The sequence below is a fragment of the Taeniopygia guttata genome, chromosome 1A (assembly GCF_048771995.1).
Source record: "Taeniopygia guttata chromosome 1A, bTaeGut7.mat, whole genome shotgun sequence".
NCBI classification, from domain to species: Eukaryota; Metazoa; Chordata; class Aves; order Passeriformes; family Estrildidae; genus Taeniopygia; species Taeniopygia guttata.
In genome coordinates, this window is record NC_133025.1 from 4,262,852 (window position 1) to 4,281,657 (window position 18,806).

At 41.4% G+C, this 18,806-nt stretch overlaps 2 protein-coding genes across 4 annotated transcripts; one reads left to right on the forward strand and one right to left on the reverse strand.

Moving 5' to 3' along the window:
* Positions 1–432: 432 nt before the first annotated feature.
* On the reverse strand, positions 433–10,516 carry KIN (Kin17 DNA and RNA binding protein). Of its 2 annotated transcripts, none has more exons than XM_002190090.7 (13): positions 10,346–10,516; positions 9,700–9,794; positions 8,880–8,923; positions 8,663–8,785; positions 7,611–7,792; positions 6,677–6,725; positions 6,313–6,370; positions 4,219–4,342; positions 3,681–3,731; positions 3,242–3,310; positions 2,608–2,707; positions 2,232–2,332; positions 433–1,374 (listed from the first exon to the last, which is right to left on the reverse strand). In XM_002190090.7, exons 1-13 carry the CDS (start codon positions 10,457–10,459, stop codon positions 1,312–1,314), a joined length of 1,173 nt encoding a protein of 390 aa, XP_002190126.1. In that variant the 5' UTR covers positions 10,460–10,516; the 3' UTR covers positions 433–1,311. The 2 variants fall into 2 exon arrangements, with proteins under 2 accessions (XP_002190126.1, XP_030146198.1); XM_030290338.4 differs by having other exon boundaries at positions 4,219–4,339; positions 10,346–10,507.
* On the forward strand, positions 10,511–17,794 carry ATP5F1C (ATP synthase F1 subunit gamma). 2 transcript variants are annotated; one of them, NM_001245748.1, is given in 10 exon segments: positions 10,572–10,659; positions 11,781–11,815; positions 12,757–12,888; positions 13,239–13,443; positions 13,863–14,006; positions 14,387–14,451; positions 15,052–15,207; positions 16,160–16,256; positions 17,077–17,114; positions 17,655–17,787. In NM_001245748.1, coding segments are annotated over 9 exon segments (885 nt in total). In that variant the 5' UTR covers positions 10,572–10,615; the 3' UTR covers positions 17,084–17,114; positions 17,655–17,787.
* Positions 17,795–18,806: the final 1,012 nt, after the last annotated feature.

Genomic DNA, 18,806 nt, shown 5'->3' on the forward strand with positions numbered 1-18,806 from the left:
GAGAGAGGGCAGTGCTGTTAACACAGCCCAGGTTGCACAAAGAGCCTGGATTTACAGACAAGTGTTCTCTGCCTCCAGTTCTCATAAGTCTTCACTCTTTATGCTTGAAAAGACAGCTGATGTCCTGTGTGAGGCTGTTCCAGGCTACCTCAGACAGCAGCTGTTTCATTAAACCTCTGCACACTTCCAGTTTTGTGCAGGTTTCCCCTGGAAACCACAGATAGCAAGACCGTTCTAGGCAAGGAAAGGGAAAACGTTCCAGAGACACAAAATCTTCAGGTGATGGGTTTTATTTTGCCCAGGACCACCCACGTTTGGTTTTTTTTTTTACCCAACTAATGCAACACACCCAGCACTTCACTGTGCTCTTTGATGGACTTAAATCAGCACCTGCCTCACAAATTGGAAAGGTTGGTAAGAACCACACTGGCCTAAGAAAGGTTTCTGTTTATTCCTGAAGTGCCTTAGAAATTAAACATTGTACAAAATGTCACACTTAAAAAAAAAATAAAACAAGTAATGCTGTATCATTTAGCATGAGTAATATTACTCAGGTAGCAGAGCAACAACAGAAGAAAGAAAAAGGTTTTGGAAAACCAAAGGAGCAACCCCCAATTCATATTTGCACAAGCTTCAGCTGGCATTCCAAGACACTTCACAAGTAACATCCATGGAGCAGCTCCATATGGAGTCCATATGAAGATAAAGTCCATATCAGTATTTTCAGGAGCCCTGACAAACCTGCTGGAGGTTTAACAACTTGCATTGTACCATCACTGATGTGCTGATCAAAAGTAAACTGGTGACTGCACATAATACACCAGACCATTCTTACAGCAGCCAGGAGATAACCCCTTGCAGCACTTATCTTCCTGCTATCCCCTTAGTCCCTTGCCTTGTTCATGCACTCAGAAGTCCATTTTGGCTCTGGATTGAGAAGTGTGTTGTTTAACCTCCACTGGCTCCAACACTCACTGCCACCCTGTAGGTAATTCTCTCTTCAGGATCTGCCCACATACTCCAGGTTGAAGCTCTCTGCTACGTTTTACAAAAGGAAATTAAAGCAAATATAACTTTGATATAAAATCAGATGAAAAATTTCCAATGATAGTATTTCCATAAACATTTTATGTAACAAATTGGTGGCAATCTTTAAATAAATCAAGTTTGTTGTTTTTAATGTCTATATACATTATAAATACATATACACACAATTAAAACCCTGACATGGTAGAGTCTTCTGTCCGTCTGAAATATGTCAGAAAGAAGGTTTTGAGAACCAAAATCTTCTCTGATGCATGATTTAGCACCTCAGGCAAGTTTGGAAACATCTTCATACTGGATATCTTCCACTCTGCGCCCTTTTAAAGGTCCCTGGAGAATGACAGAAAAAAAAACCAACACCACAACATAAATTGTTTGTTTCTTGATTTCCCAACAGTAGGAGAGGTAAGGGAGATTTGTTCATGATACAATGTTCCTTGATTCATAATTTTCAGCCTGACCAGAGAATGTGATAGGGCCTCAACACCATCCCAGAAATCCTTTCACTTTCAGTTTGCTTTTAGTACCAAAGTTCCTGCTCTCATCAGGGCATCTGCACAGTCTCTACCCAAATCCTCCAGAATCCAACCTGGGCTGAGTTTGTGCAGTCCTTCTTTGAACTGCAAGCTGTGATTACGAGTTTGACTTTTAGTCAATGTCCTCTGTGCTTTATCAATCAGTTTAAAGACTGGTTTTGCAAAGCAGAACAAAGAAAAGAGCCACACAGACACATAGCATGGACTGATTGTTAACCATAATTGTTAACCATAAACAAGACAACAAATGAGCATGTAAAGCCCCACATTCCATCTGGAAAAGGCAGGAGAAAATTCACATCCTTGCATATTTTGCATTTTTTTACCTTCCCACAAAACAGCACCACAACAGCCACGCTCAAAATAAACACACAAAATATTTTCAAGTTCACAAACACACAAAATCTCCTTCAATTTCAAAACTTGCTAAATTCAGCACCCTAGCACCTTTTTGAAGATTCTCTGCAAAGACTAAGCCTGTGACAGGTGGGAATATGTGGCTGTTGATAGGTGGGGGGTGTCCACTAAACTCTGCACACCACAAATCCCACTTGTAAGGCAGGATTAAGGATAACATGGTTCTTTGTGAAAGCTCTCCATGTACAGATGAAAGCTCTCTGCAAACGAGAGCTTGCAACGTTTGATACTTACTGAGTCAATGGTTATTGTCACCGAAAACCTCTTCTCATTGATGGATTCCAAAATGCCTTCATTTCCCCTGTAGCCACCATTTAATACCATCACTTTCTTGCCTGAAATAAAAATAAGAAAAGAGTTAACACAACAGGGTTCCAAATTTCTGCTGAAAAGTTTTTCCCCATCTTTCTTATAAACCCCCTTTCAGTATTTAAGGTGGTCTAAGGTCTTCAGAGCACCTTCCCTTCTGCCGGCTGAACAACCCCAATTCTCTCAGCCTGTCTTCTCAGGAGAGATTATGGTACTTTCAAGTGGATGAATTATAGTTAAAAATAACTGAAATATAAGTTTTGCAGTGGCAGAAGCTGAAAACAGAAGGAAATAGCTGTACCTGGTGCTGGTATTACAGTTTCTAGATGTGTCTGATCAAGCTTCAGCTTGTCCCCAGAGTCAATCACCTTCACAACTGCTGTGTACTTGTCAATCACTTCCTGTTTTGAAAGGCAGAGGCCAATCAGAAATACCAACCATTTTTCTCTAAATTTACATTTCCAAGTTAACAAACTTTGGCATTGTGACTCTGCAATTCTGCATTTTCAAAACCAGAAAAATGCAAGGGCTCCAGCCTGGAGATTTTCTGTGCAAATGAGATCCTGCAGCTTAAAATATCAGTGAAGAACTGACTAGTCTTGGGTTAGAATCTAACTGCATTGGTCTTGGTCACATCCCATGGACACAGGGAGTATTTCCCAAGATGGATGTGTTAATAGGGACAAACTTCACAGGTCAAAACCGTGCTTAAGAAAGGACCACTGAATAAATGACATGAAACCAATTCAGAGGTTTCAAAAATGACATGAAACCAATTCACTGCCTGTCAAGAATAAGTCCCAATAGAGGTGAGGTGACATTTCAGTCCCCAACAGTGTTGTCTTAAGGCTGAACAACCTGTGCAATGAAAGAAATCTTCCTAAGTCACCTAATTCCAGAAAAGCCAAACCAATGTTCCCCACAGCCCACCTTACCTTAACAACTGCCTTCTTCTTGTGGTATTTCTCACCGAGCTTTTTTGTTACAATTTTTACAATAATTTCCTGGGAGATTTGAAAGGAGAGAAAAAATAAAATACAGTGCCAAAACATGCAAACAACTCTAGAAACTAAATTAACAGTACAGGAAGTAACAATAGTAAAGATGTGGCTTTCAGGAATTTGTGTATATTGTCAAATTACTGGCTCAAAGTGGCATCTCTCAAGACTTTTTTGGGTTTCTTTGACAAATACAGTTACACTTGAATTCATGATCTAATGTGACACCCCACAATGCATCAAAAGCAGGAAAGAGAAAATAACTATGAATTGAGTTTGCAATCTGCTTTTGGATCTTTACATTAATCAACAATGGCTTTAGAAATGCAGAATTGTCTGTATTTGGTATAATAATAATAATTTTTAAATCACTTACAGGATGTAACCAGTAGTCTCTTCGAGATGTTCTTTTCTTTTCCTCTTCAAGCTAAAGAACAACAACAAATAATCACCATTTACTTCCTCCTTCCACTGCAGCTTTCCCATGGCTTTGAACCAATTCTCCACCCCATGTCATGTGGGGAACAAAAGCGATCCCCAAACCCTAAGTAAGGATAAGTCAGTATGGTCTTGCCTCATAAATCAATTTGATGAATCCAGGAACTCATGATAAAATTATGGTGATTTGTATTTTTTTTTTGGCAACTGTTTCTAGGTATTTTTTTCTCTTGCAAAATCTGTATACCTTTACTTCCCAACACCTCAGTCATCTGGGGAAGAGGGAGAGTTGAGCAGCCAGTTTTATAAAGAAAACCAGTTTTATGGGGAAACGAAATTATTTTGCCTGGTAAGATGTGAAAGTTGGAATTCCATATGAACTGAAGGTCTGAGGTAAATTCAAAGGGATGCCCTGGTGAAGTAGACATTGTCACAGTTACAGGGGCACACAGAAACAGATCCTGCATGATTATTACCTCCATGATCTCATCCAGTGCAGATTTCTTCTTTTTCTCTTTGGACTGCCCAGAGCTATGAGCTGCTTCTTTTCTTTTAACTGCTCCCTCCACCATCTTCAGTGCATTCTGTCCAAGGACACTGCTGCAAAAGTAAGATGGTGCTTTCACAGCAGATCTTACAATTTTTTCCTCTACCAAGACACATTTTAAGAACTGCTGTGCTGGTCTGCTTGATTTCAGTTGTCTCAGTCCCTCTGCAGACCCTACACAGCTCCTCCTCTAGAACTGGTCTCCTTGGGGTGCAAACTCCATGTCCACTGAGGGTCACTGCTGGCATTCCAGCAGAATGGACACAGCCCAATGACCAGTTCACCACTGCACAAGCAGAAAGTTGATCAAGGACTTGAGTTCAATGAAGAAGAAAAAAAAGCTGGTCTGCAAATAAGGTTTTCAAATTTGAAAGGACAAACTTTAGAAAAGCCACCTGGACAGAGGAACTCTCAGACATAACAGATATTTTAGAATTCCTTCCAGACAGAGATACTGAGTCTATCTGGCAATGGGAGAAAACACCCTGCAATCTGTGGAAAAGAGCTCCACACTCAGCAAACAAATGTCACCTACACAACAATATTCAAAATAGGCAAACAGCCTAAGAATTGTGGAAAATAAAGAGCAATCAGCAGAAAAAGTTACATCTCAGGGATGAGAGAACATCTAGGTAAAGTGCAAACTGCCCAGGGCAGCTTCAGTTTAGCCACTTTTATAACAGAACAGAGTAAAAAAATTGAGATATTGTTTCAACCTAAAAGATGAAGGCAGCTGCTCTGAGGTGAACAGTGATGCAATAATTAATATGGCCTTAGGACAAACTGCATATTCTGCCTGTGGTAAGGATGTTGGATACACTCCCACAGGGAAGATACCCCACAGGAATGAAGCGACAGAAATTGCAGTAGAAGCAACTTTAAGGGAAAAACTGTATTTCAAAGGAAATCTGAATAATCATAGAGTTTGAGAAAAAAACTGCACATTAAATCACAAATCAAATAGTAAGTACTTAAAAAAAGGGCAACATAAAATTGAAACATAACAACTGCAGTGTCCATGTTTAAGAAGACAAACATATCTGGCTGTGATCTTACTACACTACCATTTCAAAGTTTACAGATACGTATTTTGTATATGCTGTGAAGAAATTAGACTACTTGATATATGATTTCACACTTGGCCAAATTTTAGCAAGGACCTGAAGTATTCCTCACTGAAACTATTCAAGTGAGAGTCTGAATTAAGTTTCAGAATCATCTTAAGCACAACTCAATGCTTAGGGATAATTTACAAGTTTTCCTTAAAGCCTGCAATCTGTCTCTATTATTGCAAAGAACTGCTTTACTGTCTCATTTTCTGTCTGGCATATATCCCATCAGATACCTTATCTAAGAGCTGAGTGAGATGAGGGAAAAGCTTTCTTTTTACCTGGAATACATTTAATTACAATATTGCCTCACATGAGAAGATGTACTGTTCAACAAACAGCTCCCCAGACTGCTGTAAGTCAGAATTATTTGCATTATTGATCCCTTTTGTCCTGCATTGCTTGTGGTTACAAGATGACAATTAAATTCCAGAGCTCTGGGAGGATTTATTTCAGGTAGATTTAGCTGCTTAAACGATGACCAAAGAAAGCGTTGCCTCAAATTAGACAAGGCAATCAAACCTTTTAGGAACCAAAATTAACAAGTCAGGAATATCCATTCATGGAAGGCAGCTGGGACTAGATGGCATCGCTGCAAAGATTGGCTGGATCCCTTTCCCACCCTCCATGGAGGAACCTGTGACTGCCTGGTACTGTATGGGCATCTGCCATGAAGCACAGAGAATTCAAGAAGGCTCCTCACAGCTCACATCACATTTAAGATACACCCACTCACCCATTTTAAATACAAAACCAACCATGAAGTCACCTAGTCACCCTTCTGAATACCAAGAGCGGATGAGAGATTAGACTCCCAATAAATCAGGACAAGACAAACCTTCCTGTCCATACAAATACCATTGTCATAGAAGTGCTTTGTAACAGTAAAGGTTGGCCTTAAATTCTTTTCTCACCTTGTTTTAGAAGATGCTGCGACTGAAGTACTTGCTCCTTTGTTTAAATTAAATGTAACTAAAAAAATAAAGAGACATTACTCTATTTCTATCTTTTAAAATAACTGCATTGAGGATGTTAACAATTTTTAAAATCTGCAAATAGAAAAGAATCATCAATTTGAAAATATTTACTAATCTATACTTTGGTTTAGCTTTTAAAGTAAATTAAACTTTGTCATACAGAATACTCTGCATTTCCACATTCCAATGCTCTTTATAACTGATCTCAGAGCACCAAGCAGGCTTCAATGCTCATTTCATCTGAATCACAAAATCAGCTCCACTAGGTTCTAGAAAATTACATCCATCAAAATCTAGTTACCTTTTTCTTCTTCATTTTCTCTATTCAGTTCAGTATAGACCGGCATTTCCTGCCAAAAAACACAAAGCACATTTAAAAAACCAAACAGAAAACTGAGTCATGGTATCATAATCGTTGATCAGCTCAGTTTTACAGACAGCAACTGTAATATACAACCTGGCTTGATTCGTAAAAGATTAAAATTGAAAACATCATCTCATTACAGGCTCCTGTGCAACTCTCCAGTTAATAGAGATGCTGCCTAAACTCGCTCAATTCCAGCACAAAAGGCAAGTAGCCTTGCTGCATCAGTTTCCTCCATCTGAACCAGCATGATCTGACTGGTTTCTGGACAGACTGATAATTCAAATAAGGAAATTCTGGTATCTTTCCAATTTTTTGACACCGAAGGCTCAGACCATTTAAATTTCAATTAGTTTTAAATTAAGAAGCAGGTAATTGTTTACAACAGCATTTAAATGTACCCATCAATACCCAGGATCAAATGGGAGATTTCAGCCCCAGGCAATGTGTATGGGGGCCATGGCGTGATGCCAAGTAAACAGATCCCAAAAAAACACCAAAATAGAACTTTTCACTATGTGAACTTGATTATGCCAGATCCTCCTGGTTATTTATCTCAGCCTCCTCAATGCACCAGGTATTTGTTATCTGTAGTCCTACATAGCTGTGAAATACCATGAACGAAGACATCATGCAGCTTAATGGATCGTTTGCTCCCCCTTTGTAAGTTCTAGAGTGATTTTTAAATCACTAATCACTAGAAGAGCAGTAATTATTACTCCTTAGTACTACTGCAAGCTGGGTACAATGTAACTCCAAGTTAGGAAGCAAAGAAAATACCAGTACAAGGCTTCCAGCAGCATCAAATTCCCACTGACTTAACCCAAGGAGCTTTGAGCTGAAGGTTCACACAGAGTGCAATTTTTCTCACCAGTTCTTTCCCCTCCAAACCTCTTCTAACTTGTTGCTCAATGAATTTAGCAGTTTTTTCCTCGTCATCAAGGTCCTGTTTCTTCTTCCTCTCTTGTTCTTGCTGCCTGCGAATGGTCTCTGGGTCCCTGTCGATGTACTGAATGTACCAGCCTTTAGGAGTCTCATCAACCTTGCAAAGACCTAAAAAGTCAAGGCAATACAAAATAAAATTAATATTAATAATATCAAGATCATTTTTAGTCCATGTTCACTGTAGCAATGCAGATACTTCACCAGAGACAAGTGGGCTGCTAAAACTGACTTTGAATTATCTGAACCATGTGTTTCTGCCCTCAGCTACCCAGACGTGTTTGGACACAGGCCAGTGTACATCACAAAGTGCATGAAGTGTTTTACAAGACTTTCCTTATTGAAGAAAATGTTTCCTTCCCACTGTTTTAAAGGAAGAAGACAGAAATCTAACGTGTATAAATGATACACACTCACAGTACCATACTAAAGGAAATGTAGCAGCACTGTGCTATTGTTACTGACTCTGGCAAGAGAGACTTTCCAAACTCTGCAACTGCTGGATGTAGCGTGCAGAGCAAGGGCATCCAGAGCCAAAGTAAACTTTCTGTCACACCACAGTGCCATTAAATCTCCCTTCCTCCCACTAAACACAGAACTGCAGATCTCCAGCTCTAACCCTTCCACTAGGCCAGGAATGAAAGTGACTGCTTGCTTCTTGTCACCTCAGACATGGAAAGAATCTGTAATTTTTAAACGGCAACTGTTAGCAGTTGATATAGAATTTAGCAGTGTATCCAGTAAATACAGACCAGCAGATGAAACAAGGAAAAGCTCACAAGTGATGTACTCATCCAACACTTCTCACATTTTCCACAAGCAAACTCCTAATGGTTAGCACAGAAATATGTTTGGAAATCTTTTCTTGTATATACAGGAGGAGAGGGGAAGAAAGAAAAAAGAACTAACATATTTACTGATCAATTACCAAGAACTCAATTACCCAATAATTTTAAGACTTCCCTGAGCAGGTACACTCACCTTCTCTCCCCAGCCATTTTGTAAAATCAGTCAGTGTCTCCCACTGTGTGGCATTCATGTGGATGTGTTCTCGATGGCTGATGTATTCATTATAGACAATATTATTGTGGACTCTCTTTGTCCCTAAAATACAGAATTATTATTACTATTATGTGGCTTGCACTGAACCAACAAAAGACACTAAGAAAAACAAACAAACAAACAGCAAAATATTTACCAAATCGCCTCCTGAGCAATTCTAGGAAATCATTTCGGAATTCCCTAAGGAAATAAAAAAAAAAGTATCTTTAGTAAGCTTGAACAACTAAGAAGAAATTTTCTGTTGTCATTAAGAATTAAACATCTGATTACTCTTTTGAGCTGAGTGTGACAATATTCAGACACATTTCCCTTTTGCAGCAGACCAGGATTAAACACAGAATGAAACACAACATGATACATGCACACACCTTAAATGCACAAGACAGTAACAGCCCCTCAAAGGCATAAAATGGAGCAAAGGAATCTCAACACTTCCCACTAATTGCTGGTGTTTGGTTACCAGGTGTCTTCCCAGGCTGACAGACACAGAGCACAGGGCAGGACAAAGGGCAGAGGAGTGGATGGAGCAGATGGATCACTCATCTCCCTGCTAATTCCAGGGCTGCAGCATAAAGCCTCGCTTCCAACTCATGCTGAGGACAGTTCCAGTCATCCCAGCTGTCACGTAATTCAGCTGGACAAAGGCCTGGGAGGAGCTGGGGGATGTCAGTCCCTCCCCGACTTGCTCTTTCATTGTTATGGCTCTTTTAGCTTGTGTGTGTGTGGCAGTCACTCAGCAGGGACAGAAAAGTGATGTACTTTTAACACAGAGCAACTTTAAACAGGATTAAAACTTGAGCCAAATTAATAAAATCATGAAATCTCTTACCTAAACTTTAAAGGTGGCATTACCTAAATTTTCAATTACACTGACAGGTATCACAATAAAGTGTCTTCAATGGGGCATTATTGGGCCTTAGCATGAAGATCTGGGTAAGAATATGCAAAAAACTTACTCAGAGAAGTAATCCATGAATTGCTGAGGATTTTCAGAAGCCAGCAGCAACTGCCTCTGGTGGGACTCAGACATGCAGTGACACTTGAAGCCATTCTATAAAGCAGAAATAAATATTTGGCTTGTCTTTGTCTCAATTTGCAACACTCACAGAAGAAGAGATTACTAAAATGCTACAAATAAAATCCTACACATAAACTCCTACAAGTATGATCGCAGCTCCCACAGTGCTCCCCTCGATAGCACTGGGGACATTTACAAGGCAGATTGACAGAACGAGGGACAAGGGCTTCAAACTGTTAGAGGGCAGGGCTAGATGGGATATTGGGAAGAAATTCTTCCCTCGGAGGGTGGTGAGGCCCTGGCACAGGGTGCTCAGAGCAGCTGTGGCTGCCCCTGGATCCCTGGAAGTGTCCAAGGCCAGGCTGGACGGGGTTTGGAGCACCTGGGACAGCGGAAGGTGTCCCTGCACATGGCAGGGGGTTGGAAGTGGATGATCTTTAAGATCAAACCAAGCCATTCCATGAGATCGGAGCTGCCACAAGAGCTGATCCCAACCAAGGGGACCTGACCCCAGGAGAACCGGGACTCCCTCTCAGACGGGGACCGGAGCCGCCCGAAGGAGTGGGGACAGCGCCCGCAGTTACCTCATCGCGGCACTGCTTCTGGCACATCTGGCAGTACCAGCGCAGCTTCTGCAGCCCCTTGGACTTGATGCGGTTGGCGATGGCCTTGGGGCTGAGGAAATCCGACTTCCCCATGACGCCGGTCCCGGTTCTGTTCCCGATCCCGGTCCCGCTCCGGCTCCCGCCCCCTCCGGAAATGGCGGCGGCGCCCTGGAAGCGGATCCCGGCGGGGCCGCGCATGCGCGCTGCGGGCGCGCTGACCTTCAGCGGGGCTGTGGTGGAGGCGCCGCCATGTTCGCCCGGGGCGCCGCGGTCGCGCTGGTCCAGCCGCAATGGTACCGGCACGGGCTGGGACGGGCGCTCTGGGCACGGGGGAACGCGTCCCGATGGCCGGGGCGGCTCTGCGGGGTGAGGGGGGGGTGGTTTCGCTTGGCCGTGCGGCGCCTGGGGGCGGCGGGGTCGCGGCCGCGGGCGGCCCGTGAGGGGCTGTGGGCTCTGAGGGGAGGTGGCGGAGCGGGTACCGGGAGATGAGGGCAGCGGGGACCCGCAGGGATGGAGGCTCCGTCCTCGGTGGGTGGGAGAATGGGACAGGCAAGGGTTAAAGGGACAAGTTTGTACATGGCAGGAGACCCTGCTCTGGCCAGGAAATGGTGCTGCCTCCTCTGCTTCGTTTTAATAGCCTTTAGAAGTGAATTGCATTGCATGAAACTTTGTTTTAAAATATTTCTTTCTAATTTGCCCTTCTAATGCCCCCGTTTGCCCCGTGCCCTTAGCCGAGGCGGTGGGTAAGGAGTTAAACCTTTGTCTTTACTCGGCGCTGCCGAGTCCTGGGGCCACTTCGGGGCCCCTCAGCTCAGGGGGGACTCAGAGGTGCTGGAGCGAGTCCGGAGAAGGGAACTGGGAAGGGTCTGGAGCCCAAATGCTCTGAAGAACAGCTGGAGGAGCTCTGCCTGGAGAAAAGGAGGCTCGGGGTGACCTTATCACTCTACAGCTCCCTGACAGCACAGCGCAGTCAGATGGGAGTTGGCCTCCTCTCAGCGAAATGACAACACAGGTTTAGGTTGTTTCTTCAAAATTTCTTCACAGAAAGCGTGATTAGGCATTGGAATGAGCTGCCCAGGGAGGTTGTGGAGTCCCTGTCCCTGGAGGTGTCTGAAGAAAGACTGGATGTGGCACTCAGTGCCTGTGGTTTAGTTGATAAGGTGGTGTTCAGTCATAGGTTGGACTTCATGATCTCAGAGGTCTTTTCCAACCTAATTGATTCTGTGAAATTATATAAGGTAGGGAAGGATGAAGGTGTGCATGCAAGCCACAGGTCAGAGTGGCTTCTCTCTGCCACAGATGTTTTTTAAGTAACAGCAAGTCTGCATCACTCTGAAAGGGACTTGCCCCTGGCAGGTGTTGGTTTGCTGGAGAGTTAGTGAATTATCCTAATTTCTCCTGCATTCCTTTTCAGGGTCCAAGTCAGGAATATGGCAACGCTAAAAGACAGTAAGTAAAGGTTTTGTCTGCTCTTGAGGGAGGAAGAATGTTGCAGGAAGACCATATGCTGAAAACCATATGTTAAAACATAATTCTTTTAGCCTCTGTTGGGTAAAATGGTTGTGATATATAACAGTGATATATAGGCCTGCAGTGCTAATTACATTAAACAAGTGTCCTTCAGAAAAGGAGTTGCTTGATGTGGCTTTGGCAGTAATTTAGATACCTGTTTATAATTTTACTCAAATAGATTTAAAAAATATTTTATTGTATGTGCTAAGCCAGATTTCTGCTCACCTGTAAGAGTCAACTTAGTTTCTCTTATGTTTATTTCCTTGTGCTTTTATGCAGCATTTGAGGGGGAAAAGGATTGACTGAATGGTTTCAGTGTGATAATGCTTCTTTAAGCCATCCCTCATAGTTCTTATATAGGGATATTGCCTTGGAATTGTGCTTGTCAATGGGACACCTGTGTTGGTTACTTTTTCTATTAGTGTTTTTATAGATGTCATTTTAACACAGTCTAAACAGAGGAGGAGATTTATTCTGTCTTCACACTATGGAGACTTTTTTGTTTGTTTGTTTCCTCTGCTTGTCATCTTTCACAGATGACATTATACCTCAAATAATATATTTGTGAAACAGGTAGAGGTGGAAGCAAAGAGACTAGTAAATAGACTTCATGTTGGGATAAATACTAAATGAATGTTATATCTGAAGGAAATAACAAGTCTATTGTAAAGAGGAATCTGTGTTAGCTACATTCTTATTCTTACTGCAAGTACCGAGGTCATTCATGAGGTTTATTTGTGTGCTGTTTGTTTATTTATTTCTTCTTCTTTGAGGAACATGGCAAAATATTTTTGGATGGCTCTTGCTGGCATTTTGTTGTTTGGGTTTGAGTCATAGTGCCCAGTACAGCCCATGACCTTCAACTCTTAACCTTGCAGTCACCAGGCGTTTGAAGTCCATCAAGAACATCCAGAAGATCACCAAGTCCATGAAGATGGTTTCTGCAGCCAAATACGCAAGAGCTGAGAGGGAGCTGAAGCCTGCGAGGATCTATGGAACAGGAGCTCTGTGTGAGAGAAAGATCTTGCACTTAGTGATGGGGGAGCAGAAAAGGAGGTTTTCATAGTGGTGATAAAATGCCAAGGCTTTTTAACCTTCCAGTACTCTGTTTACAAAAGAATTTGCACAGTGAACTGAGTAACATCTGATCAGAGCTGTGACTGGCTTTGAATTGTTTATTCCTGACATCTGGTCTGACCATGTGCAAACTTGGAACAATTGCAAAGGAGATAAAATTAATCTGGCTGAGATCTGGAGCCCCTTTGGTATTGGTTTTAGTTAGAATAATTCAGAACGTTTTTTATTACTTACTTGCTTTTTTGGCACCCTTGAAACGCGTCATGATCTTTTTTTTTTTCAGCTCTGTATGAGAAAGCAGAAATAAAGCCACCTGAGGACAAGAAGAAGCATCTCCTTATCGGTGTGTCCTCTGACCGAGGCCTGTGTGGTGCTATCCATACATCTATTGCTAAAACCTTGAAGAATGAAATTACCAACCTCTCAAATGCAGGGAAGGAGGTTATGGTGGTTGGAGTAGGTGACAAGATCAGAGGCCTGCTTCAAAGGTAAAAAGGATGGGGCCCAAAAGTTTAGTTTAGAGTTTTGTTTTCTCTGGTAGAAATTTCAAGACTGTAGGATTGTGTGCCATTGGCAGGAAATTGTATTTAAGGGAACTGTGTTAAATTCAAGTTCCTGTAAAAAAAAATCTGCAAATACTTTAGAAGGGGTTTTGATAATCTCACAATTTTGAGAGACTGCTATTATATTCTTGAAATAAAAGCTGGCAACTGGTGCTGTTACACATGTGTGTATTGTGAAGCTATTGTAGTTTAACTAAAGGCAAAGTTTCTTTCAGACTCTAATTCAGTAAAATGTTTCATTCTGAACACTCCTAAATTACAATCAGGTACTTCTAGTAAGTCTTGCTGCTCATTGTATTTTAGAGCATCCACTTGGTTCTAGCACAGTTTTGTTGTTGCTGCAGGACACATGGCAACTATTTCCTGCTGACATTCAAAGAGGTGGGACGGAGACCTCCGAGCTTTGGAGATGCTTCAGCCATTGCTTTAGAGCTGTTAAACTCCGGGTATGAATTTGATGAAGGCTCTGTCATCTACAATCGGTTCAGGTAAGGCTGAACTAAACTTCACTGGAAAAATACTCGGCAGAATGCTTCCAAGAGTATATTGGCCTGATGAAGTTGTATGAAAACTGAAAGGGAATATATGGCATATTCACTTCTTGATTCTGTTGTGTGTCAAGAACTGGGCTGTTTTTTCTAGTAGCTGTGGTTAGAACTCCCTTTTGACTTGTGTGTAGTGAACACTGTAACATTTACAGCCAGCACATCATTATATCCACGTGGTATCCAAGATCTTTTCGTCAGGGTTATCACAAAACCTTGTGGCATTCCAAAGCCAGAAGTTGTCTATTTTAATTTGATTTGAACCATTCTGTTTAGAGTCAGTTCAGTTGAACTGAAGAGCCTATTTTGCTCTTTTTGTACAGGTCTGTCATCTCTTACAAGACTGATGAGAAACCAATCTTCTCCTTTGAAACGGTGGCTGGCTCTGGTAAGTAGGGAGCTAGAAACCACCAGTTACATGCAGTGATAAATCACAAGAAAAGTACTCTGAAAATGGGAATATGGTATTAAAACATCTTGTTATGGTGCTTGTATCTTAGTTTAACAGATGGTTTTGTCTTGGCCAAGATCAGTCCAAGGCTGGCTCAGAAAGGTGCTCTGGGGCAAGGAAGTTAAAAGGAAAGGTGATGCTAATTCTGGTTTGAGATTCTGTCTCAAGCAAGATTTGTGCATATGTAAATTCTGTCAGTTCCAAAATTTTCAGCACTGAATAGCCTGAGTAGTGAGTAAAAATACCCCAGAATGTTTCTGCAGCATTGTATGGGAAAGTTAAACATAATATGGTAATAATGTATTTTCCTTTGGTCTGACTTTCCTAATATTAAATTGAACTAAAATGCATAAAACAGTTAACAGAATTATAAGTAGCACAGAGATTCTGAAGGTACACATAATATGTTCAGGAAGTCACTCTATGCTGCCTTAAGTACTGAAACAGTCCAGACAAGTAATCTTCTCTGTGTCATTGTATTTTGCTGGAAGTAGCAAATCTTGGATGTGTCTAAGTTTGCTCCTCCATGGTTTGCAGAAAGCCTAAGTATCTATGATGATCTTGATGCTGACGTGCTGAGAAACTACCAGGAGTTCACGCTAGCAAACATTCTGTACTACTCCCTGAAAGAATCCACCACCAGCGAGCAGAGCGCCAGGATGACTGCCATGGACAACGCTAGCAAGAATGCTTGTAAGTTACTCCCTGGGTTCTCCAGGACTTCAGTTGTTCAGCAAGAAAGTGTTGACCTCCCTTTGCATAATCCTTTCCTTCAAAAATCAGCTATTTCCTATCTTAATTCCACTTTGAGTGTTTTTTTTGAGCCAGTACAATTGAGATTCTGTTTCAAATGTGGGCTGTATGTAGACTCTGGAAAGAGGGATTGCTGTAGAGAAACAAGCCTAGGACTGGAAGTGAAATAACAGATTATTTAAAAGGCATATGAAATACTAAATTAATCTTACAATGGGTGAATATTCCCTATGCTTCTCTCATGTGGCTGCTTTGAGGCTTTCCTGAATTTTTATAAATCTGTACTTACTCATTCGCCAAATATAATTAGTGCAGTGCAATTTAAAGGTGGCAAAACTTAAACAGTAGTTAAATACCACCTGTCATGGAGCAAGTAGAGAATATATGAGTATTCCTTGGAAGGATACTGGTGATTGTGTGAAACTGATGTGATGTGCAATTGCGCTGCCTGTGATGATAGTCATGGCTCTGATGACTGGCTTGAGAGAAGGAGGTGATACCTGCTGTGTTTAGAAATAATTGAGAAAAAATAATGGAGAAAAATCTGTCTCCTTTTGCCACAACTTGAAGGAAATAACAATGCAGTTAATTGACAGTGAAATCTAATTCCAAAGCTAATGATGCCTGCTTGTGTTGTGTTACAATAAGCAATGTCAGGCCTGGTATTTACAAGTCTGCCAGCTGTTCTGCAGATGTTTAACTAGCTGATTCTCAAGCTGGTTTATAGATGGTTTATTGGTAATATTACCTGCAGGGAAAAAATGTCAGGTGCACTAAGCCTCTTGTTATTTGCAGTGGTTTACAAGAAACTTGGATATTGTGCCCATAGAGCTTCTCTATCTGCATTTATACACTCATGTTGTGTTTAAACTCCAATCTTGCCTTATTCCAGCCGAGATGATTGACAAGCTGACCTTGACGTTCAACCGCACCCGCCAGGCTGTCATCACCAAGGAGCTCATTGAGATCATCTCTGGTGCTGCTGCTCTGTGAGTATCTGTATGAATGTGCAGTCAGAGCTGTTGCAGTCGTGTGCTGCTTGTGTGCCAGGGTAACAGGCAAACTTTGGGATTGTAGGTCTAAAACCAGAGGGAAGGCAGTCCCTGGCATGGCTCCCAAGCTTTTCAGCTTGCGCAGTTCTACTAACCAGAGCGAAGTGTGGCATTTTTTTCTGATCAAATACAGTTTAAAAGCTGGTAAAATAGATCTTCAGCCTCACCAGTCATCCTTGCCTGGAGAGGTGAGGGTTTTCCTCCTGGCCTTTGGTGGATTTTCCCCCTCCTCCCTTTTACCTAGGAGGACATTTCCTACTTTGCCTGGTCAAATAGCCCAGTAGTGTTGAGTGGGGGAGAGCAAATGGTGTGACTGAAATGCTTTTGGATAAATCAGGTGTTCAGAAGCTCAGAGTTTGGGGCTGGGTTTGCAAGGAGGGAATTTCCAGAATCTTTTCATATGGAATATGTATTTTACTTGAAGTTCAGTATTTTGCTTGTTTGCCTGAGGATGAAGCTTTGTGCAGGTGTGTGCTGCAGGTTACAAATGTGTGGGTTTAGACCACAATTTGTAACTGCATGTAGCTCACATGTATTACTGTAACAGTTAAAAATTTGTGCTCTGTATGGAAATACATGTGTTCATATCTTGTGTATTTACAGAATGCCTGGAATATGTACTTTATATGATTTTGGTGCTGTATTGTGCTCCTCACAATACATTTGTGGTCATAAATCCGTGCAGAGTTTTGCCTGAATTTGCATGAGTTGCTTCCTAACCTGCTTGTTTTGTTTTTTCTCATAATATCATAACCAGGGATTAATCGGAAAAAGCGGTTCAGCCAAATCCAAGAGGTAAAGTTATGTCATAGAAACTGGATTGTGTTTTAAAATGAATTAACACAGAAAATATGAAGTCAGACGTGGAAGTCAGAATTGAGTGGTCTTGGTCAGACAGAAACTTTTGGACATTTTTAGTTTGAATTTGTCCAAAGAGTTATTAATTTTCAGTAATTTTAAGGAAAATATGTCCATAGTAGCATAATCCCAGATGAGTTATAATTTTCTGTGGGTTTTTCTTTCTCTATTGTTGTATTCATTTGCAATTGCTGTTTGACTTTTTGCATAGTGGCCTGCCTTTATGCAATTGCTTAAAGGTGTCTGTATGTCAGACATACCTAAAGAAGTTTCTGTATTAACATGAACATACTCAAAATCTAAAATGTAAGGAAAATTTCAAAATTCAAAATGTAAGAAAAAAATAGATGTGATTAATAGTTTGGGGGTGGGGTGGTGAGGAATATTAATGAAGTATTCAAATTGGGGAAGATAGCAGTTTAAAATAAATACATAAATAGATGAAAGGATTTTAATTTGTTTCAATTTTATTTACAGGTGAAGAGGAGCTCTTCTGAGCATATGTGGTTTAGCCTGCCTGTGTCTGTGTTAACAAGACTGCTCTGTTATCTTGTGAAGAAGTGGAAAAGCCCCAGAAATCTGTAAATTCGTACAATAAACCGCCTCCATGAAACAGATCCTTTTGCTTGTCTGTGGAGCAAATGCTCTTGGAGTCTAAATATCTGGTTTGGGCTTGGGTGTGCTTTGAAACTTTATTTCTTAAAAGTCTGTGCTCTACACTTTTAGTTTATTTGCCATGTGAAACATGTAAGTGGATGTTTCTTTTGAAGAGTGGAAGAGCTTTTCTAACTTCACCCTGTCTTTGAAAATGATCTACTTTGAGCGGTACATTGTATTGTGGGCTGAAGGAGGAGACTGGAATAACCTGTGCATCACACAGCTAGAACACCAATCTCTCTCATTTGAATTTTGTATTGCTATGTTTGCAGATGTTGAATTTGTAAAATTAAGTGATGTGATTGGGTGAGTCACTACAGAGGTTATTTAGAATGCATGCTATAAACTAAATGTTATTTAGTTTATAGCATGGTCAGTGTGTGTATAGAAATGTAAATGTTGGAGGGCTGGGGCACCTCTGCTGAGGAGAGTTTGTTCTCAAACCCTGAGAGTTTTGTTCAGCCTGGAGAAGGTCCCAGGGAAACCTTTCAGCATCTGAAGGGGTTCCAGGGGAGCTGGAAAGCGACTTTGGATAAGGACATGGAGCAGCAGGACGAGGGGCAATGGCTTTAAACTGATGGAGGGCAGGGATAGATTGGATATTGGGAAGAAATTCTTTACTGTGAAGGGGGTGAGGTCCTGGCACTGGTTGCCCAGAGAAACTCATACTGGTCCCAGTATGGAGCCCTGAGGGCACCACCCTCAGGACCTTGAGCTGTTAACCAAACCAGGAGCTTCAGGACTTTGTTCGGGGTCCAGGTCTTGCTCTTCAGGCTGCAGATGTGAGACGTGAGTGTGACTGACACAACAGACTACTCATAAACTAAAGTGCTAGTTTATGAATTAATGAGGGTTTTATACTAGAGTAATAATATGATAGAGTTCTATTATTTACAGTTCTGTCCTCCATGCTCTGATTAGTTACACACAACTTCTGAGTTACAGTTTAGCTCTTGGGTATCTGCACAGCTA

Excerpts from the sequence above, each read along its gene's own strand:
- ATP5F1C (XM_030288757.4), top strand. The coding sequence starts at position 10,616 with ATGTTCGCCCGGGGCGCCGCGGTCGCGCTGGTCCAGCCGCAATG. Across the intron at positions 14,007-14,386 it reads GTCATCTACAATCGGTTCAG|GTCTGTCATCTCTTACAAGA; the intron begins GTAAGGCTGAAC and ends CTTTTTGTACAG. Across the intron at positions 14,452-15,051 it reads TGAAACGGTGGCTGGCTCTG|AAAGCCTAAGTATCTATGAT; the intron begins GTAAGTAGGGAG and ends CATGGTTTGCAG.
- KIN (XM_002190090.7), bottom strand. The coding sequence starts at position 10,459 with ATGGGGAAGTCGGATTTCCTCAGCCCCAAGGCCATCGCCAACCGCATC. Across the intron at positions 3,311-3,680 it reads GAGACTACTGGTTACATCCT|GAAATTATTGTAAAAATTGT; the intron begins GTAAGTGATTTA and ends CAAATCTCCCAG. Across the intron at positions 1,375-2,231 it reads TGACAATAACCATTGACTCA|GGACCTTTAAAAGGGCGCAG; the intron begins GTAAGTATCAAA and ends GTCATTCTCCAG.